Genomic DNA, 16,318 nt, shown 5'->3' with positions numbered 1-16,318 from the left:
AAGCCCTCAGAGCCAGTTCGCGAATATTAGTTACAAAACCCATCGTTAATAAAAAAAAAGACACAAAACCAAACCAAACTGGGCGATCGGGATCCGCAAAGTTAAGGTGAAGGTTCATTTGCATAGGCAAAAATCGGAAAATAAAGCACTCGTGGATGCGAAGCCAAGCGCAGATTTACGATTTACCCTTGAAATGGTTTCATCGGAACGCCATTAGCTGCCATAAAATGCAAACTGGCTATCTTGGCAGTGGACTTACAACTGCGAATCTCGAATCTCGAATCGCGGCGACGTCTTCGAGAGCAAAGAAAACATTGGGCATACATTATAATTATATTTTCAAGATGTGGCCCACGCCTGCGCCAAATTGGCAAATCGCCCGCGGGTCTTATTCTCGAAATTCTACCTCAATCAGCCAATGCAAACATCGTTTAATTTTGGGCAAACAATAATAAGTTCGCATGCGCGTGGTCAAAATTAATGTATGCAAGTGAATTCTGGAACCCCCTCCGAATGATCGTAAAATGTGTACCATAGGCCATAGTCGTTGACCTCTGTCAGTTTTGCAGACCAATAGTGGTAATAACACTGAACTTGGGGCTCCAATGGTGGGCACTTGAGTTTCCATGAGTCGACACAAGTGACAAGTGACAAGTTCGACTGATTTGCGCCTCTGGCATCCGTAAACCTTCGGGTGACGGTGCACTGTAGATACTGTATCTCACGAATTTCTAGTGAATCGAACTAATCCGATACATTGGAGCTGACATTGAGACGCACTTACCGTTTGGATGCGGCTAATTGATATTTGAACTGATGCTGAGCCCCGCCTGCCACCTGGCCACCATTCCATTCCATTCCATCGCTTCCATGTTCGGCGACATGGATCTTTAACCTGCTAATGCAGAGAATATTAACTATCAAATTGAAGATGTCATATTGAATAGTTACTCCCCAAAGAAAAAACTTGACTTAGGAACATAAATCCATTTCTTAAATGTTAGTTAGGTAACTTAATCCCACTAAGGCTGTGGAACTGGCATAAATCTCGAATTCTTTAGACATCTATTTGCATAAGATACATTCCATGCCACCGCTGCGATCAGTGAAAGTTGGTTTCTTAAGGTGCTGATTTCAAGAAAGATAAGATATTGGGAAATAAATTGATTGGCATCTCAAAGGGTTAACTGGCGTCTCGTAAATCTTTTCCGGCAGGAAGTAGACGTAACTCAAGTTGTTTTTCGTAACTTGAGAGTACTTGTATTGAAGGGTCAACAATTAAACTTACTCTACCTCTTACTTTTCCCAGCTGCCGCTTCGTTAGCGGTCCCCTGGCATGGAAACCCACTGGAGATCGGTCTTGATCATCAGCATCTGGACTTTAGTGGCGACTGCAGACGCAGCCGTGAATGAGTCCACTTTACGACGGCATCGCTTTGAATACGGATTTCTCAATGGCAGTCTGGAATTTTCCACGGAAGTTATCTCTGCTGATAGCCGGGGAAAGGATGGATCTGCCATCCAATCCCCGCATGAGCAGCATCTCACCAGGAGCTCCGTCATCTTCGGGCTGACCAAAGTGGCCAACGAGAGCAATGTGAGTCCCAGCTGCCACGCCCACTTGAAGCAAGTTCAGCGCGGAATCCTCAGCAGGCAGCCATGGGCCATGAAGGGTAAGTGACCGCAGCTCTTAGTACATATATTATTGTATATACGGATGTTATACGGATATCTGCAGTTCTGGATGCTTCAGGAAGCAAGCCATCCGGCTTCGTTTTTGGCCAGAACTACTGGCTGGGCAGTCGGGATGGATGTGAAGGTGTCCGACGGCCGGTGGGCATCACGTTGTCGCGGAACTACGAGCGCGTGATGCACTACAGCATCCTGACGCAAGGAGCGCCCTTTGGCATGGACTACCGGGTGATATACATGCGCCACCGCTCGCCGTGGCAGGTGGAGATCAAGGTGATGTCCGAGCAGGTGCTGCACATTGGCCTGTGCCTGCCCAGCTCCTGTGGCTCCGAGGAGGTGAAGCAGCTGGCCAGGGATTATGTGGCCGGCGATTCGTTCGCCGAGGATGACATGTTCGACATGAAGCCGGAGGTGCTCTACATGAAGGATCTGCAGCTGAGCGAACGCTTCTACCAGAGGCTTAGCTTCCGTCTGGTGGTGGCCGCCATCCTGGTTACCGGCGCCCTCATGCTTTGCGCCCAGCAAGTTCGCGTGGCCAAGAATGCCGATGAGCCGGAAACGGGCCTGGCTCCGGTGGAATCGGAGCTGTGGCAGGCATTGGACACGCTCTTGAAGTGGCAGCCTTTTCAGAACTTCGTGTCCTGCTTCGATGTGGCCAATAACTGGAGGAAGCTGTCCGCCATGAGGGAGAACCAGCCGGGCGAGATACCCATCATGAATGGCCTGCGTTCCGTGTGTGCCATCTGGATCCTGATCTTCCATGTGGTGTGGTACATGTACTTCACGGTGCACAACAAAACGGTGCTGCTCTCCTACGCGGAGCATGTCTTCTTCCAGTACGTCTCCACAGCTCCCCTTCTCGTGGATGTCTTCTTTACCATCAGGTAATTCAAATCATTCCATTTTTAAGTATTTATTTAAACAATTATTTCAGTGGCTTCTTGCAAACGTACAACTTCCTGAGAAACGAGAAGCAGCTGGAGGCAGTGCGTCGCAAGGGCCTGTGGGGCAATGTGAAGCTCTTTGGCAAGCTGCTGTTCCATCGCTACCTGAGATTGGGTCCCCTCTACCTGGTGGTGATGGGCAGCGTGGACCTGGCCTACGCCTACATCGGCGATGTGTCCGTTTTCCACATCAACGAGAGAAACGACGAGCTGTGCCAACAGCACTGGTGGCGGAACCTGCTCTTCATCCAGAACCTCTTCGATCACCGCGAGATGTGCGCCAATTGGAGTTGGAGCCTCGCCTGCGACATGCAGTTCTTCCTGCTGGCAAACATCGTGCTCTTCATCTACGCCAAGTGAGTGTGGTCTTAAAATTGCGAAGGAATATCAATATTTTCATAACCTTTGTAAACAGGCGTCCAAAGCTGGCCAAGGTAATCACGCTTACTGGTCTAATGGCCACCATAACCTGGTCCTATGGCATCGGGATTGCCAAGAACTTCGAGTTCTCCTTCGACTCCACCTACGCGACTGGCACCCAGATATACACGAGTCCCTTTGTGAGGGTGTTGCCCTACATCGTGGGAGCAATAGCTGCCTGGTTCTACCAGGAGCAGCAATTCCAAGTGAGCGAGCTGAGTGAACGCCGGATACGCCGGTGGTGGCACTTAAGTCTCAAGGTGTTCGTGGGCTGCATATACTCCACCGTGAAGCGGGATCTGGGCTACCTTATCACCATATCACTGTTTGTTCTGGGTCGCGTTCTGTTTTCCCTCACCGTTTGCTGGATGATCGTGGGCAGTGCATCGGGAACTGGTGTGTGGTGGTCGCGTCTGCTGGAGGCCAAGGTCTTTCAGCATCTGAACCGCCTGTCCTACGGCATATATCTATTGAATCCGCTGGTAATTGCCCTCGTTTACAGTCTCACCAGTACGAGTTCTGCAGTTGATCCTTTTCTGCTGGTGAGTTGCATTATTATCTGCTCATACTTTGTGATAAACTTGTATTGCATTTATAGAGTGTTATCTGCTGCGGCTTTACGATGACCGTTTATCTGGCCTCCATCGTCTTTTCGCTGGCTTTTGAGCTGCCCTACAGCAATCTGTCCAGTTTGCTGCTCAAGGGAAAACCAAAAACCTCATAAACTGTGATTACCTTTCATCGTTAGCATTGCATCTAAGTCATTTATTAATAGAAAGTTATGGCTATCATTTATTGGAATTTCGAATTTAAAGAATGTAACATAATAACAACATAATAATAAATAATATTATATTTAATAAGTTTTGGCGCCAAAGTTTTAAATTTATTTGTGGATGGCATTGGATCCCAAGTCGCGTCAAGATAATTAGGTTTGCGTCTTCGCTAACTATACAAACGCGCACTCTCGGTTGTTTTTTAAACAAATTAAAGGTAGTTAAGCCTATTTAAAGTAGTAAAAGGAAATAGCTTTCAAGCTGAATAACTTTTCTACTTCACAGGTAACCAAAATTTAGAAATCTTATCAAACAGACACCCCGCCAAAGTGAGCAAAAGTGTGACCAGCTAAAGCGAAAGTGATGAAGATGACGAGCTTTTCCGCTAAATTTCGCAGAGCTTATAGTATTTTATGAGAAAAAAACTACGGACCCACTGACCGCGTCTAAAAAAAAGAAGATCTTGTCCAAAATATATTGATTATTGCCACTGCCCGTCTGCGTGCTGCCAAGCGAAGCCGTTAAACAGTTTGCCCAGACCCGCATCCAGTTCGATATGCCCAAGGAAGACGCGGAGCCATCGGCGAGTGGCCTTGCAGTGGCTGCCAACCCGAACGATGCGCCACCCGCCGAAAATGCGAATCACAAGGAAAGCGACGCCTGCGCCTCTGCCTCTGCCTCTGTCTCCGCCTCTGCCAGCGCCAGTAGCGCCTCGACCACGCCCCCGCCCGCCCAGGATGACGCCGAGGAGGCGGAGCTGCTGGAGCGGATGCGCGGCGATGCAGTCGGCAACACGATGTTCAGCAGTCGGTTCATTCTGAAGACAGTTATGAAGCTGGTGGAGCTGCAGCCGGAATCATCGCTGGACCAGCAGCTGGAGGATGACCTGTGCAAAGTGTGGGACATGTCGGTGTCGCCCGAAGTGGTCACATTGCTGCTGGAGAACGAGGCCATTGATCCGATTATGTACTCACTGGTGGCGGGCTGTGAAGATGTGCGGCTCTACGAGATTCTCATCGGCCTGCTGGGCAACATGTGCGCCCAGGTGGAGTGCGCCGAGCTATTGACCTGTAATCACGGCACTATGGAAACCCTGTTCAAGCTGACCAACTGCATGGACACCGCCATGTTGATACAGCTGATGCGACTCTTTCAGTACATCATGGCCCATGTGCTTAGCGGCAAGGAGCAGTTTGCTGTGGACTGGTACATCTGCTTTGCCGCCTTTGAAAACTCCGCCCAGAATCTGGGCAGGATCTTGCAACAGTCCGTTAGCGATGAACTGCTAGTAGCAGCATTGAAGGCCACAAATGCTGTGCTGGCCAGTTGCGCCTTGGTGGAGGAGGAAAACGCAAAGTCCACCTTGAATCTGAAGCCCTTTGCGAAGGTCTTTCTAGTGCCAGAACTCTGCGATGGGGTCAATAGCGCGTTTCTGCGACTCATGCGCGACGATCAGGCAAAGTTGGCCGACGAGGAAGCTGGCGAGGAGAACGAAGATGCAGATGTGCCAGCCGCCCAGGACAGTGATGAGGATGCCGATGTCGGCTACGATTCGTGCGGACCGAAAATAACCTGTGATGTGGAGATCATACAAACCTACCTCAATATATGCACCATTCTGGTCCAACTACCAGAGGCGCAGGCATCCATGGATGTGTATGCGCCCAGTATAGTCAGTTGTCTGGCGCGAATACTGCAGTTTTTGCAGCAGCCTCTGCAACTCATTCCATTAGGCGAACGGCAGGAGGAGTATCTGGAGGATCTGGCGCACATATGGAGCGTGAGTTTGGGAATGTTGCTCAATATTGGACGAGTTTATGAAATATTTATTGTTGCAGCGCCTGAAGTACTTCTATCACAAGGAGGCCTTCTCAAATCTTTTGGAATTATGGTATAGACTTAAACAGCACATTGACAACTACACAGGAAGTGATCCAGAGGCCAATGATTTCGAAGAGGACGAAGAGGAGGAGGATGACGCTCCAAAGGAGCAGTATGTGGAGAACGCCTTCAAGCTGCTGCGCCTGTTAGCTTGTATGGTGATAAAAGCGGAAAACTCGGATCTCCAAGAGATTGGCGATGAGAAGGTGCAGCTGTTTGTGTCTGCACTCAAAGCCGGAAAAGAAGATGCTATTTTCTCAAGGGCGCTCGAATGCCTGAACGACAAAGTGGCTAAGGAGTCGGGCCAAGCCTAAGCAACATGCCTCCCCATGAAGGATAAAGCAAAAATGACTGAGATTGTAGCTTGCAGCACAATATATTCTTAACTTAGTTAGTCTCTGTCTTCAGCTAAGGTAAATCGGTACCAATGGCCTGCAACTTATTGCGCATCATATCGCTCCATGACTGTTTTCCCAGGCGCACGCCCTTGGTGCCTGTGCTGCTTACTTCCAGACGATTTGTATTTGGATTGCTTAGCACGAATTTGTTTTTGCTCTCGTTTAGAGCATGGGCTACATGCTTCAGTTCTGTTTCCAATTTCACTTCAGGAGCTGTTACCTCGATGTGAAGATCCTGCTCTATGGCTTGGGATATGTGTATAATAGCCTCTTCTAACAAGTTCTCAGCGTCGATTTTGTTGCTCCCCACTAGCTCAGATAGTTGGACATTTAGGCTGCCTCCTTTGGTGGTTATTTGAAGATTGCCATGTACTCCAGCTGAAATTCAGAGTTGTTAGCAAAATGGTTTAAATTTTCATTATTTTGCATACTCATATTGAGTTCCGCCGACTGATGGACGTGCACTTGGCTGCTCTTGTGGACATTCTTGAGCTCCAGGCGCCCAGTCTGCGTCTGAAACTTTGAGTTTTCCACATAACAACAGTCAGTTACAATGCTGCCAGCTTTGGTGGAACAATTCAAGCTGTCTCCTTGCAACTTATCCATCGAAATATTCTGGAAAGCAGATATACAGGTAAATGGTGAGATCAAATTGACAGTGAACCTTTCCTCACCCCATTGTGTGACTCTATTTGGGTAACCTTGCCCAGCAGTGTGCCCATGCAATTGATGTTGCCATTTTCACTGTACAAGTTTATATGGGTGGCCTTGATATTTTTGGTAAGGATGCCTTCCTTTGCTTTGACTTGGAGGAGCTCACTCTGTACTCCTTCCACCCGCACACTACCTTTTGCGTCCACAGAGACATCGGAACGCACAGGAATATGCAGATGGCACTCAAACTGTGAAGCCTGCTCCGTCAGTTTTTTAACCACCACATTGACCACCTTGTCCTCATCGGCCACCTTCACATCAAGAGAGACATTCGAGTTCTTGACTTGACCGCCAACCAGTTGGGCGATGAACACATCCCCGCTGGTGTACTGATGCACATCCGCGGGCTGGATGCGCAGGAAAACATCGGACTTTACATTGATCCTGGCAAAGGGATTTACATAATGCAGGATCTCCTGATGGACCATCCGCTTGCTCACGGCCATGACTGGTTTCGTGTGGGCACGGGACTGCTTTGCGTATTGGCGCAGGTGGTTGTTTAAATGTGGCAACCAGGCGCGTTGCAGCAGCATTATAAAGCCAACGAAAAAAGTAATTTATTGGTTTTGTTTACTTTTAAATGCACAATCAGCTGTGGCTGCGTATTTTGCAGTACTGTTATTCATCACTTCCCAGCACCAACTGGTTATCGATTGGCTACGGGCAGTAGCCAACACTGCCATCCGTCATTTTCCAGTTGGAGTTTTTCAGTGTTCTGCGACGGTTGCAGTTTTCTTGATACGCAGTTGAAAATTGCTTAGTCCAGCCAATTACCATCCGAAAAAAACAGCAAAATGTCCGGAAAAGATAGGCTACCGATTTTCCCGTCCCGTGGTGCCCAGATGTTGATGAAGGCCCGTCTGGCTGGCGCCCAGAAAGGTCACGGTTTGCTCAAGAAGAAGGCGGATGCCCTCCAGATGCGATTCCGTCTGATTCTGGGCAAGATCATCGAGACTAAGACCCTGATGGGTGATGTTATGAAAGAGGCCGCCTTCTCGCTGGCGGAGGCCAAATTCACGTCTGGCGACATCAACCAGGTGGTGCTGCAGAACGTCACCAAGGCCCAGATCAAGATCCGCACCAAGAAGGACAACGTGGCTGGTGTTACACTTCCCGTTTTCGAGTCCTACCAGGACGGATCCGACACCTACGAACTGGCCGGTCTTGCCCGTGGTGGTCAGCAACTGGCCAAGCTAAAGAAGAACTACCAGAGCGCCGTTAAACTGCTCGTGGAGCTGGCCTCGCTGCAGACCTCATTCGTCACCCTGGACGAGGTGATCAAGATCACCAACCGCCGTGTGAACGCCATTGAGCATGTGATCATCCCCCGAATCGATAGGACTCTGGCCTACATCATCTCCGAGTTGGACGAGCTGGAGCGTGAGGAGTTCTACCGACTGAAGAAGATTCAGGACAAGAAGCGCGAGGCTCGCATCAAGGCCGATGCCAAGAAGGCGGAGTTGCTTCAGCAGGGCATCGATGTGCGCCAGCAGGCCAATATCCTGGATGAGGGCGATGACGATGTGCTATTCTAAGTATTACCTTGGATGTGTTAATTCCAGCAATATTATTGTTAAACTATTTTCTGTTCAGTAACCGTTTCCATATTGTAATTCGCAAAGGGCAAGCCACAAACTTAATTGTACCTATGTAGCAAAAGTGTGTAGACTATTCCAATAAGCAGAAAAGTATGTATTCCATTTTTGTAGTGTAGTGTAAGCTGCGCAAATCATGCATTAAAGTCTTGTTGTAACATACGTTGTGCATTCTGTGTCATTTATAAGCGGAAAAAGGGAATTTTCATTGCAAAAAGGGTCATCTGACTTATTTTATACAATAGCAAAAGCAACAAAAACAATCACACAGTCACATGACAGCAAACATATGTCTGATTGGAAGCAGTGTTGGACAGCGCGCGCAGGTGTTGTCGCTTGCATTCGATCAGCTGTTTGCGTGGCTCTTTCTGTGTTTGCACGCCTTTTAGCCGAACTTAATTTATTTTATTTGAAATAATGTCCGAGTTCCAGGCCGTTGTTTTTGCCGCTGGTCGTGGCACTCGTCTACCCGAGGTCCTGGGCGATGCCCCCAAATGCCTGCTGCCCGTGGGTCCATATCCTCTGATTTGGTATCCTCTGAATATGCTGCAACAACACAACTTTTCAGGTAATTCGCATAGTCTGAATTAAAAACCCGGTTGTAATTGAATATATTTCCAGAGGTTATTGTTGTGGTGCTGGAGCAGGAAAAACTGGAGATCCAATCGGCGCTGGAAAACACTCCCTTAAAGCTGAGACTGGACTACGCCACGATTCCGAGTGACGGTGATTTCGGAACCGCCGACAGTCTGCGCTACATATACGATAAGATCAAGTCGGACTTTCTAGTGGTCAGCTGCGACCTGGTCAGCAATGTCAGCCTATATCCGCTGATCAACAAGTTCCGGGAACACGATGCCGCCCTTGCAATGCTCCTGTTTCCCAGCGGATTCGAGTCGGACGTGGTTATGCCCGGTCCCAAGAGCAAACACAAACCGGAACGCGATTTGATTGGCATCCATGCGGCCACTCAGAGATTGGCTTTCGTGTCCGCCGCCAGCGACTGCGAGGAAACACTCAACATTCAGCGGCATCTGCTCAAGAACCGCGGTCGGTTGGAAGTATACAGCCGACTGGTGGATGCTCATGTGTATGTGCTCAAAAAATGGGTCATCGATTACCTACGAAGGGTTCGTTATGATATTACTTTATGCTAAATAGTTCCCTAATATTTAATCTTTGCAGAAGGAGAATATATCAACTTTTAAGGGCGAGTTTCTGCCGCACTTGATCAAGAAGCAGCACTCAAAACGACCTCCTAAAACGGTGCAGGACACCACCTCCGAAGTGGGCGTGGTCACCAAGAATGAGGACCATGTTTTGCATGTGAGTATACCATTACTACTTGGTTTTATCAGGCTAACACGAGTGACTTATAACCAGCAAAGAGAATCATAAAAAATTCTATTATGTGTTCAACTTTCAGTATGTGGACCACACCATTTTGGACCAGAAGATCACGCAGACTTCTCTGTTCAACCAATCTCTATCTCAAGCCCCCTATCATGGCGATGTGGTGCGTTGCTATGGCATTCAGGCGCCCAAAGATGCCATCGGTGTGCGGGTGAACAACACTTTGAGCTTCTTGGCCATCAATCGCAAGTTAGCTAGCATCTGGAACAACCTGTGTGGCGAAAAGCACCCACTGATATCTCCCGGAGCCGTGGTGAAATCCACCCAAACGAAGGAGATCATAGCGGCCGACAATGCCAAGTTGTCCGAAAAGACCTCACTGAACTTTAGCGTTTTCGGACCCAACTGCATCATCAATCCCAAAAACATTGTGGCCAACTCGCTCATAATGTCCAATGCGGTTGTGGAGGAGGGCTGCAACATTGACAACTGCATAATTGGCCACAGAGCACAGGTAAAGAGCGGATCCGTGCTGAAGAACTGCATCATTGGCCCCAATTACGTGGTGGAGGAGGGCACTCACAGCCAGGCAGTGCATCTGTCCAATGCGGATCAGTTCATGGAGATAGATATACAGTGAGCGACTAACTTAATGTGGCTTCCTTTATTAACGAATTGAGTTAGAAGGCGGATTCTTCTAGCAGGACATTAAATATTACAAATAGGTACACAAAACTCGCGCAAGGATTTTCGGGCCTGACAGAGAGCTGGGGCGAGAGCTTAAAGCTACTTAGACGGGGAATATACACGAGAGGTGGATCCGAGGGAACGACAAGACTGTTTTCTGCTCACTCATCAGCTCAATCCTTCTCACTTCCTCCGCTCGTAGAGGTACTCATCCTCGTAATACCTCGGCGTTGTGGCAATGAACACCTGCGGCCGACGCTGCTGCAGCGATATGTTGATCTCCTCGGGCGTGCGGAAGACCTGCTGTTGCTGCTGCTGTAAGTGCTGCAGCTGGGGAGCGGCAGTGAAGAATCGGTACGGCGCGGGCGTCACGGTCGGCGCCAACGTCTGTGGCCTTTGCTGGTGCAGCTGCAATTGGGGCTGGTGCAGCTGATGCAACTGCAATTGGGGCTGGACTGTGGTCGCTGGCTGTGGCTTCCGGTAGGCCAGGGTAGTCGGCTGAGGTTGCGGCTGGTGGCGGATCTGCGTCACCACTTGTGGCTGCGGCTGTGCCTGCTGTTGATGGTGCTGGTGCTGCTGTGGCTGCTGGTACTGTACCCTCACTTGGGGCTGCTGCTGCGGCTGCTGGTAGGCCACCACTTGGCGATGTTGCTGCTGGGGCTGTTGTAGTTGCTGCTGGTGATGTTGCTGCTGCTGGATGCGTGGCCTTGGGGCGGCGGGCAACTGCTCCTCCTCGTCATCGTAACGCTCGTGTTCGTAGTAGTTCTCCGGGAAGTAGCGCTCCGAGTAGCGAAGCGTCACATTCGGCTTGCTCTGGTGCTCCTGAAGATTGATGGGCTTGTACAAGTAGTCGTTGACAATATGGTACTTGGACGACTGCTTGCAGATGTTGTCGTGGGAGGGCGGCATGCAGATTAGGTGGATCTGGTGGAAGGTGAAACCCTCGGGACAGATCCACGAGTGCTTCTGGCTCTCTTGGCAGTAGTGGAACACTTCGCAGCTCAGCGACTCGTCGGCATAGTATCTGCAGTTAAGCATTAACTTAAGTAAAGTGTGATAAAGTATTGTTTAACTTGTACCCACCCAGAGTTTCTGTCCGTGCAGCTGAAGGAGGACTTGCTCAGCAGGGTGGACAGACGATCGGGCTCCTCCACTTCCTCCTCCTCCTCCTCGCTCTCTTCGCTGAGAGGCTTCTTCAGCTGGCCCTGGATCTTGAGGAAGTTGCTTTGCTGTTTGGCATTTCGGTTGGCGTACACCGGACGCGGTGCCTCCTCCTGATCCTCCTCGCTGTACTCGTACAGCTGGCGCTGCTGCTGCGGCTGCTGGCGATATGCCAGATGCGTCTGGGCCTGTGTCTCGAAGTCGTCCAGCTCCTCCTCGCCTCCGCTGGAGTTGATGTCCAGCGATCGTGCCTCAAATCCCTTGGGCTTGGCGGTGGTGGCCGTGGCCGACGGTGATCCGGTGGCTGCACCCTCCACGCAGCTGGCCCACAGGCCGGTGGACACAGCCAGGACTAGAAGAACGGCAGATGGGGTGCTGCAATGGTAGCAAATGGCCATCATTTGATGAGTCAGGCTGCTTTATGATATGGGAAACTCTGTGGCAACCAGACAATCAACCAAAAAAAAGAAAAAAACGCGGGAAAATATTTCTGCGAACCTTTTCGCGAAGATGCCGCCAAATTGCAGCCAAAGAAGGCAGCATCATCGGAGATCGTCATTGGCATCGGCATCGGCAGCCCAGCGACCAGTTATGCAAGAGACCAGAGACCAGAGACCATACCAGACCAGCCAGGCCAGAAAACTTGTTATAGGCAACACGGCAAGTCCCCCAAGATTGAAACGGGCCACGGAGTTCGCTGCTTGGAGATGCAACTGCGGCTGGGAAGGCAAGGAAAGCTGGGCGCTGGGAATCACTGATCAAGGCATACGCTTGTTACCCCAACTCACCAATATCCCAAACCCAAATAAGAAGTTTACTTGGAAAAGTTTCCTGATATGGAGAATGGATGTGTGTTTTTCAAAACATCAAATTAAGTTTGAACTTTAGTCTAGAACCCTCACATGACCATGAAATTCCAAAACTAGTAGACTAATTGTTCATTAGAAGCAAGTCACTCTATTTAGCATCATGTCCATCTAACATATTTAATGCGACGCATTCACTAGATTGCCACCTGAACCGAATAGCTGATATACCCCGAGACCAGTCGGTATGAGGAGGATGCTCAGCTTGCGGCGGGTTCAATTTGAACGCCATTTACCCGAGACCCACTCGCTGACTCGACTTGGCTGAATGTCAACTGCTGTTCATACGCATGATATGTACCCCAGTCGCGGGGCGAATGGGATTGGAATTCCTGGCCTGGAAACGAACGTAGCGATGGTCCGGTGGTGCCGGCCAGTCCAATTAACCAATGTTACGTGCCTGCATCTAATTGGGGCCATAACGTCAAAGCCCGAGTAAGAGTTGCAAATAGTTGGGCAAGGTGAAATATGCGAGAGAAGTGTAATAAAAGCAAAAGCAAAAGTCGCTATGGACTTTTACTTTTCACGCCAAATTGAGTGTCCGTCCGGCTGCTGGTGACTTTGAAACCGAGTACGCGGTGGACTCCATTGATTTGGGCCAGGCCAATAAATCTGGAGAGCGTCTTATGCAAGTATCGAATTTTCCAGCTGGTAATTTGTCAGCCAGTCGCTTGGCAGCTGCGAGTTGTTAGTTGCAAGTTGGAAGTTGGAAGTTGGAAGTTGCACCTTTGAACTTTAGGAGCTGGCTGAAAGTGCCACTGTTGCCTGTTGCATTGTCACTGTCAGCGAACCTTTTGCGCAACCTGCATGGGAATCCGGGGGAATCTGCCCCCAGGAATTGGGGCCTTCAGCGCCACCTCCATTCCAAGCCCCAATCCTAATCCCAATTCCGCTAGCATCACATGCAAATAGCTGTGCACATTCCAGCGCAGCCTGGAGTGCTCCACTTGCGGCACACAAGCACCACTTTCGCAGTCGCAATAGCCCGAGTGTCTGCCATAAATGGGGAATTGGTTGCATGTGTCGGGATCTGTCTCTGCTTTTGGTCCAGATGCAGACGTTATCGCACTGCAGTTACATCATGCATATATAGCTATAGCATAGAGCATAGAGCACAGAGCATATAGCATATGGGATATGGCAGTGGAGCAGCAGCCATGGAGGCGATGCGTTGATGTTGATGTTGATGGTTTTCGTCGACCCCAATCCCCTGGCCCGATTTGGAGCCACTTCTGGAAACCACAAGACAGGCAAAGCCGTCGGTTTCGTTATACATTTGAGTTTGTGAGCTGTGAGTTGGTTTTGCTCTGGTGTGCCACTGGGGTTTCTTGCGTATGGAACTCGGACTATATTTGCTTTTGATTTCCTTAAATGTTGGGTGTGCGTCATGTTAGGCGGACATTTTTGGGGTGACATAAGCGCCGGTCTTAGATTACGACATTTGGCAAGCACCTGCATTTCGATAAGTGTGCTGGTTTTTTTTTCGGGAAAACGAGAGTGTAAATTTCTTGTATAACTCATATAGCGAACGCAGTTTTCCTGGGAGTAGTATGCAGGGAATTAAAAGCTAAGCCCACTTAGTGCCACAATCGCTTCGGCTGCCCGCTGTTTTTCCTTCATTTCAATTTCAATTTCCATTTCCATTTCTCGACTCTTTAGCGTGTAATCGGTTCAAGTTTGTTGCCTAAGTCTTTTGTTTTCACTTGCTGCAGTTGGTTTATTCGAGTGCTTAATTAAACACTGGCTCGTTAACACAACTCTCGATGCCATTAAACTGTGTGAAACATGAAAGCCCAAAAAAATAAACTACATCGCACTGCTTTAATTTTTTTTTATCATTTTTTTTGTTCACTTTTATCCATTATTTTGTTTTTTCCTTGATACAAATTAAGAGCTGTTAATGTGCGTGCAGTTAGGGCGGTTGGTTTACGTTTACGTTTACGATTGGCTGATTTCGGGCATCTGGATAATGTGACTTTGTAATGGCCTGGCAATGGATTTTATGTTCCACCGTTTGTCTCTTTTGTGCCTCTTTATGCTGCGGTAATTTTCACAAATCTGTGACCTTCACTCGGGATGTCTTAAGTGGGTGTGTTTGCTCGCTTGGCCCGATGACGGGCGAAATCGAACGAGCCAAGGCAAAAGTGAAAGAAATCAATTCGATGGCGATTTATTAATTGCGCCCTCACCCCCTTCCCAAATACACACACCCCATCAAAAGTGACCAGAAAATCGAAATCGAAAGCAATTACACCTAGAGGGGCGACAAGGCGGTGGGCGTGGCTGGCAGCACGCTTGGGCAATTGGGCATATCTGTGCGTCGCTGTAATTCCAAACGTGGAAATATTGCGTATACGCCACATGCGTCGCAGTGCGTGCATTTGATACAATTGCCGCTCATATTCGCAGTCACTTATATAATGGGCAGAGCATGAGTAATCCACACGACTTGGCTTTTAGAAAGGACCAGCTTTGTGATGCAGTGCCAGTGATGCAATCTGTCACGGAGATTGGATCTCCCCATGTCCAGCAGGCGTGACCGTTCCGAGTCCTAATCGATTGATCTAGTCTCGGACATTCGATTGCCACAAAGCAAACATAAATTGTAGCCATGCGATCAAGAGATTGGGTAATATGCAAAGGAGCAAAGTGACTTGTACCATTTACATTTTATAATGAAAATCAAAGCTCTTGGCCAAGATAATTAAATCAAAATTGGATAGCAAAATCTCTGGGGTTTTTGTGGTTTCTAGGAACAGAACATTTTGGAGAACAATTTTAACCGATAGCAATATTAAAAGAACATAGTAACAAAGTATAGTTTTTCAAGATAATTTGAGTAATTATATTTCAAATTAGGTATACCTCATTTTACTCCATTTTCATACATTTAAGTACCTCTATAGTTTGTTACTGCATTTAAATCTTGCTAATGACAAGCACTCCAGTAAGAGGTGCTAACTTTTTGCCGTGTATCAAGTCATATAAATAAGTACAAGTATCCCCTTGTGTTTAAGGCAGCTGCCTCAATGAATTGTCGGCGAACAAAAGCGAAAACTCCCACGCCAAAAACACACACAGACAGAAATCCAACGCAAAGATATAGAAGGAAAAGTCAGACAAACTACGGGCCTGGGCTTGGGTTTCCATCTCAGTCTGTGTTACGTACGAGTATGTCGCTGCTGGGTTTTGAAATCGCCCAAAAGAATATTTCGTGGTTGCCAAGCGGCCCAGAAAAATTGGGCCGAGAGAACCCCGGAGACCGAGACAATACCGAAAATGTTAATTATCGTTTGCAGCGACTGCAGTGAATGCAGCACGAATTTGTGGCCGCGAGGCAGGCCAAGTCCAGGTTCAGATCCAGGTTCGGACTGACTATGATTCATAGGCGCAGTGGGTGGCTATAGAACTTACTGCATGTTGGGGCAATGGCTTCGGCGGTATCCCAATAATCCAAATAGTTTTTGGCTCTGGATAACACACTGCACTCACTGGGGGGAAGAGAATCACTTAATGTTCGCGTGTTTGTCTCTTGGCTTTTATATATATTTATCACTGCGTTGCACTGCTCGGCAGCTCGGCTCGTCTTCTATCTAATGCTGCTGCTAACGGTTCACTCGCCTGGCTCGAACAACAAAATGAATGACTTTCTTTGGCTTGTTTATGTTTTATACCAAAAAGTACCCCCACAGCCGAAGCCGCCCATTGAGAGGATTGGCCGAGAGAACAGCCACTTCTCTGGGTCTCTCGATGTCTCGGGTTTTCGCTCTTTGAGTCAAACTCTTCGTTTCTTTACTCAAAAGACTCTGCAATTTGAGTGGAGTTTTCCAC

At 48.6% G+C, this 16,318-nt stretch overlaps 6 protein-coding genes across 6 annotated transcripts; 4 read left to right on the top strand and 2 right to left on the bottom strand.

The window, feature by feature from the left end:
- The first annotated feature begins 1,336 nt into the window (after positions 1-1,336).
- On the top strand, positions 1,337-3,780 carry LOC120446487 (nose resistant to fluoxetine protein 6). Its single transcript, XM_039627492.1, has 5 exons — positions 1,337-1,673; positions 1,739-2,576; positions 2,627-2,992; positions 3,052-3,598; positions 3,655-3,780. Exons 1-5 carry the CDS (start codon positions 1,337-1,339, stop codon positions 3,778-3,780), a joined length of 2,214 nt encoding a protein of 737 aa, XP_039483426.1.
- Positions 3,781-4,239: 459 nt separating this feature from the next.
- LOC120444489 lies at positions 4,240-6,107 on the top strand. The gene is made up of 2 exons (XM_039624195.2): positions 4,240-5,612; positions 5,671-6,107. Exons 1-2 carry the CDS (start codon positions 4,389-4,391, stop codon positions 6,025-6,027), a joined length of 1,581 nt encoding a protein of 526 aa, XP_039480129.1. The 5' UTR covers positions 4,240-4,388; the 3' UTR covers positions 6,028-6,107.
- On the bottom strand, positions 6,066-7,456 carry LOC120444492 (protein FAM185A). Its single transcript, XM_039624200.2, has 3 exons — positions 6,786-7,456; positions 6,543-6,726; positions 6,066-6,489 (listed from the first exon to the last, which is right to left on the bottom strand). The coding sequence occupies exons 1-3, from the start codon at positions 7,356-7,358 to the stop codon at positions 6,122-6,124; spliced, it is 1,125 nt and encodes a 374-aa protein (XP_039480134.1). The 5' UTR covers positions 7,359-7,456; the 3' UTR covers positions 6,066-6,121.
- Positions 7,457-7,508: 52 nt separating this feature from the next.
- Positions 7,509-8,582, top strand: LOC120444493 (V-type proton ATPase subunit D 1). The gene has a single exon (XM_039624201.2). The coding sequence runs from the start codon at positions 7,620-7,622 to the stop codon at positions 8,358-8,360; it is 741 nt and encodes a 246-aa protein (XP_039480135.1). The 5' UTR covers positions 7,509-7,619; the 3' UTR covers positions 8,361-8,582.
- A 176-nt stretch (positions 8,583-8,758) lies between these two features.
- On the top strand, positions 8,759-10,508 carry LOC120444490 (translation initiation factor eIF-2B subunit gamma). Its single transcript, XM_039624196.1, has 4 exons — positions 8,759-8,988; positions 9,042-9,550; positions 9,606-9,746; positions 9,847-10,508. Exons 1-4 carry the CDS (start codon positions 8,838-8,840, stop codon positions 10,411-10,413), a joined length of 1,368 nt encoding a protein of 455 aa, XP_039480130.1. The 5' UTR covers positions 8,759-8,837; the 3' UTR covers positions 10,414-10,508.
- LOC120444491 (putative cyclin-dependent serine/threonine-protein kinase DDB_G0272797/DDB_G0274007) lies at positions 10,419-16,114 on the bottom strand. Its single transcript, XM_039624197.1, has 3 exons — positions 15,902-16,114; positions 11,544-11,996; positions 10,419-11,484 (listed from the first exon to the last, which is right to left on the bottom strand). The coding sequence occupies exons 1-3, from the start codon at positions 15,904-15,906 to the stop codon at positions 10,644-10,646; spliced, it is 1,299 nt and encodes a 432-aa protein (XP_039480131.1). The 5' UTR covers positions 15,907-16,114; the 3' UTR covers positions 10,419-10,643.
- Between the last annotated feature and the right edge of the window lie 204 nt (positions 16,115-16,318).

This window comes from Drosophila santomea, chromosome 2R (genome assembly GCF_016746245.2).
Source record: "Drosophila santomea strain STO CAGO 1482 chromosome 2R, Prin_Dsan_1.1, whole genome shotgun sequence".
Lineage (NCBI taxonomy): Eukaryota > Metazoa > Arthropoda > Insecta > Diptera > Drosophilidae > Drosophila > Drosophila santomea.
The sequence above is the reverse complement of the archived record's forward strand: the minus strand, read 5'-3'. Positions and strand labels throughout refer to the sequence as shown.

Bases quoted from the DNA above. Each gene is read 5' to 3' on its own strand.
- LOC120444489 (XM_039624195.2), top strand. From the start codon at position 4,389: ATGCCCAAGGAAGACGCGGAGCCATCGGCGAGTGGCCTTGCAGTGGCT. The intron at 5,613-5,670 runs GTGAGTTTGGGA...TTATTGTTGCAG, and splicing joins ATCTGGCGCACATATGGAGC to CGCCTGAAGTACTTCTATCA.
- LOC120446487 (XM_039627492.1), top strand. From the start codon at position 1,337: ATGGAAACCCACTGGAGATCGGTCTTGATCATCAGCATCTGGACTTTA. The intron at 2,577-2,626 runs GTAATTCAAATC...CAATTATTTCAG, and splicing joins GATGTCTTCTTTACCATCAG to TGGCTTCTTGCAAACGTACA. The intron at 2,993-3,051 runs GTGAGTGTGGTC...CTTTGTAAACAG, and splicing joins GTGCTCTTCATCTACGCCAA to GCGTCCAAAGCTGGCCAAGG.
- LOC120444490 (XM_039624196.1), top strand. From the start codon at position 8,838: ATGTCCGAGTTCCAGGCCGTTGTTTTTGCCGCTGGTCGTGGCACTCGT. The intron at 8,989-9,041 runs GTAATTCGCATA...ATATATTTCCAG, and splicing joins GCAACAACACAACTTTTCAG to AGGTTATTGTTGTGGTGCTG. The intron at 9,551-9,605 runs GTTCGTTATGAT...TAATCTTTGCAG, and splicing joins TCATCGATTACCTACGAAGG to AAGGAGAATATATCAACTTT.
- LOC120444491 (XM_039624197.1), bottom strand. The intron at 11,485-11,543 runs GTGGGTACAAGT...GCTTAACTGCAG, and splicing joins TGCACGGACAGAAACTCTGG to ATACTATGCCGACGAGTCGC.
- LOC120444492 (XM_039624200.2), bottom strand. From the start codon at position 7,358: ATGCTGCTGCAACGCGCCTGGTTGCCACATTTAAACAACCACCTGCGC. The intron at 6,727-6,785 runs GTGAGGAAAGGT...TCTGCTTTCCAG, and splicing joins AAATAGAGTCACACAATGGG to AATATTTCGATGGATAAGTT. The intron at 6,490-6,542 runs GTATGCAAAATA...TCTGAATTTCAG, and splicing joins GTCGGCGGAACTCAATATGA to CTGGAGTACATGGCAATCTT.
- LOC120444493 (XM_039624201.2), top strand. From the start codon at position 7,620: ATGTCCGGAAAAGATAGGCTACCGATTTTCCCGTCCCGTGGTGCCCAG.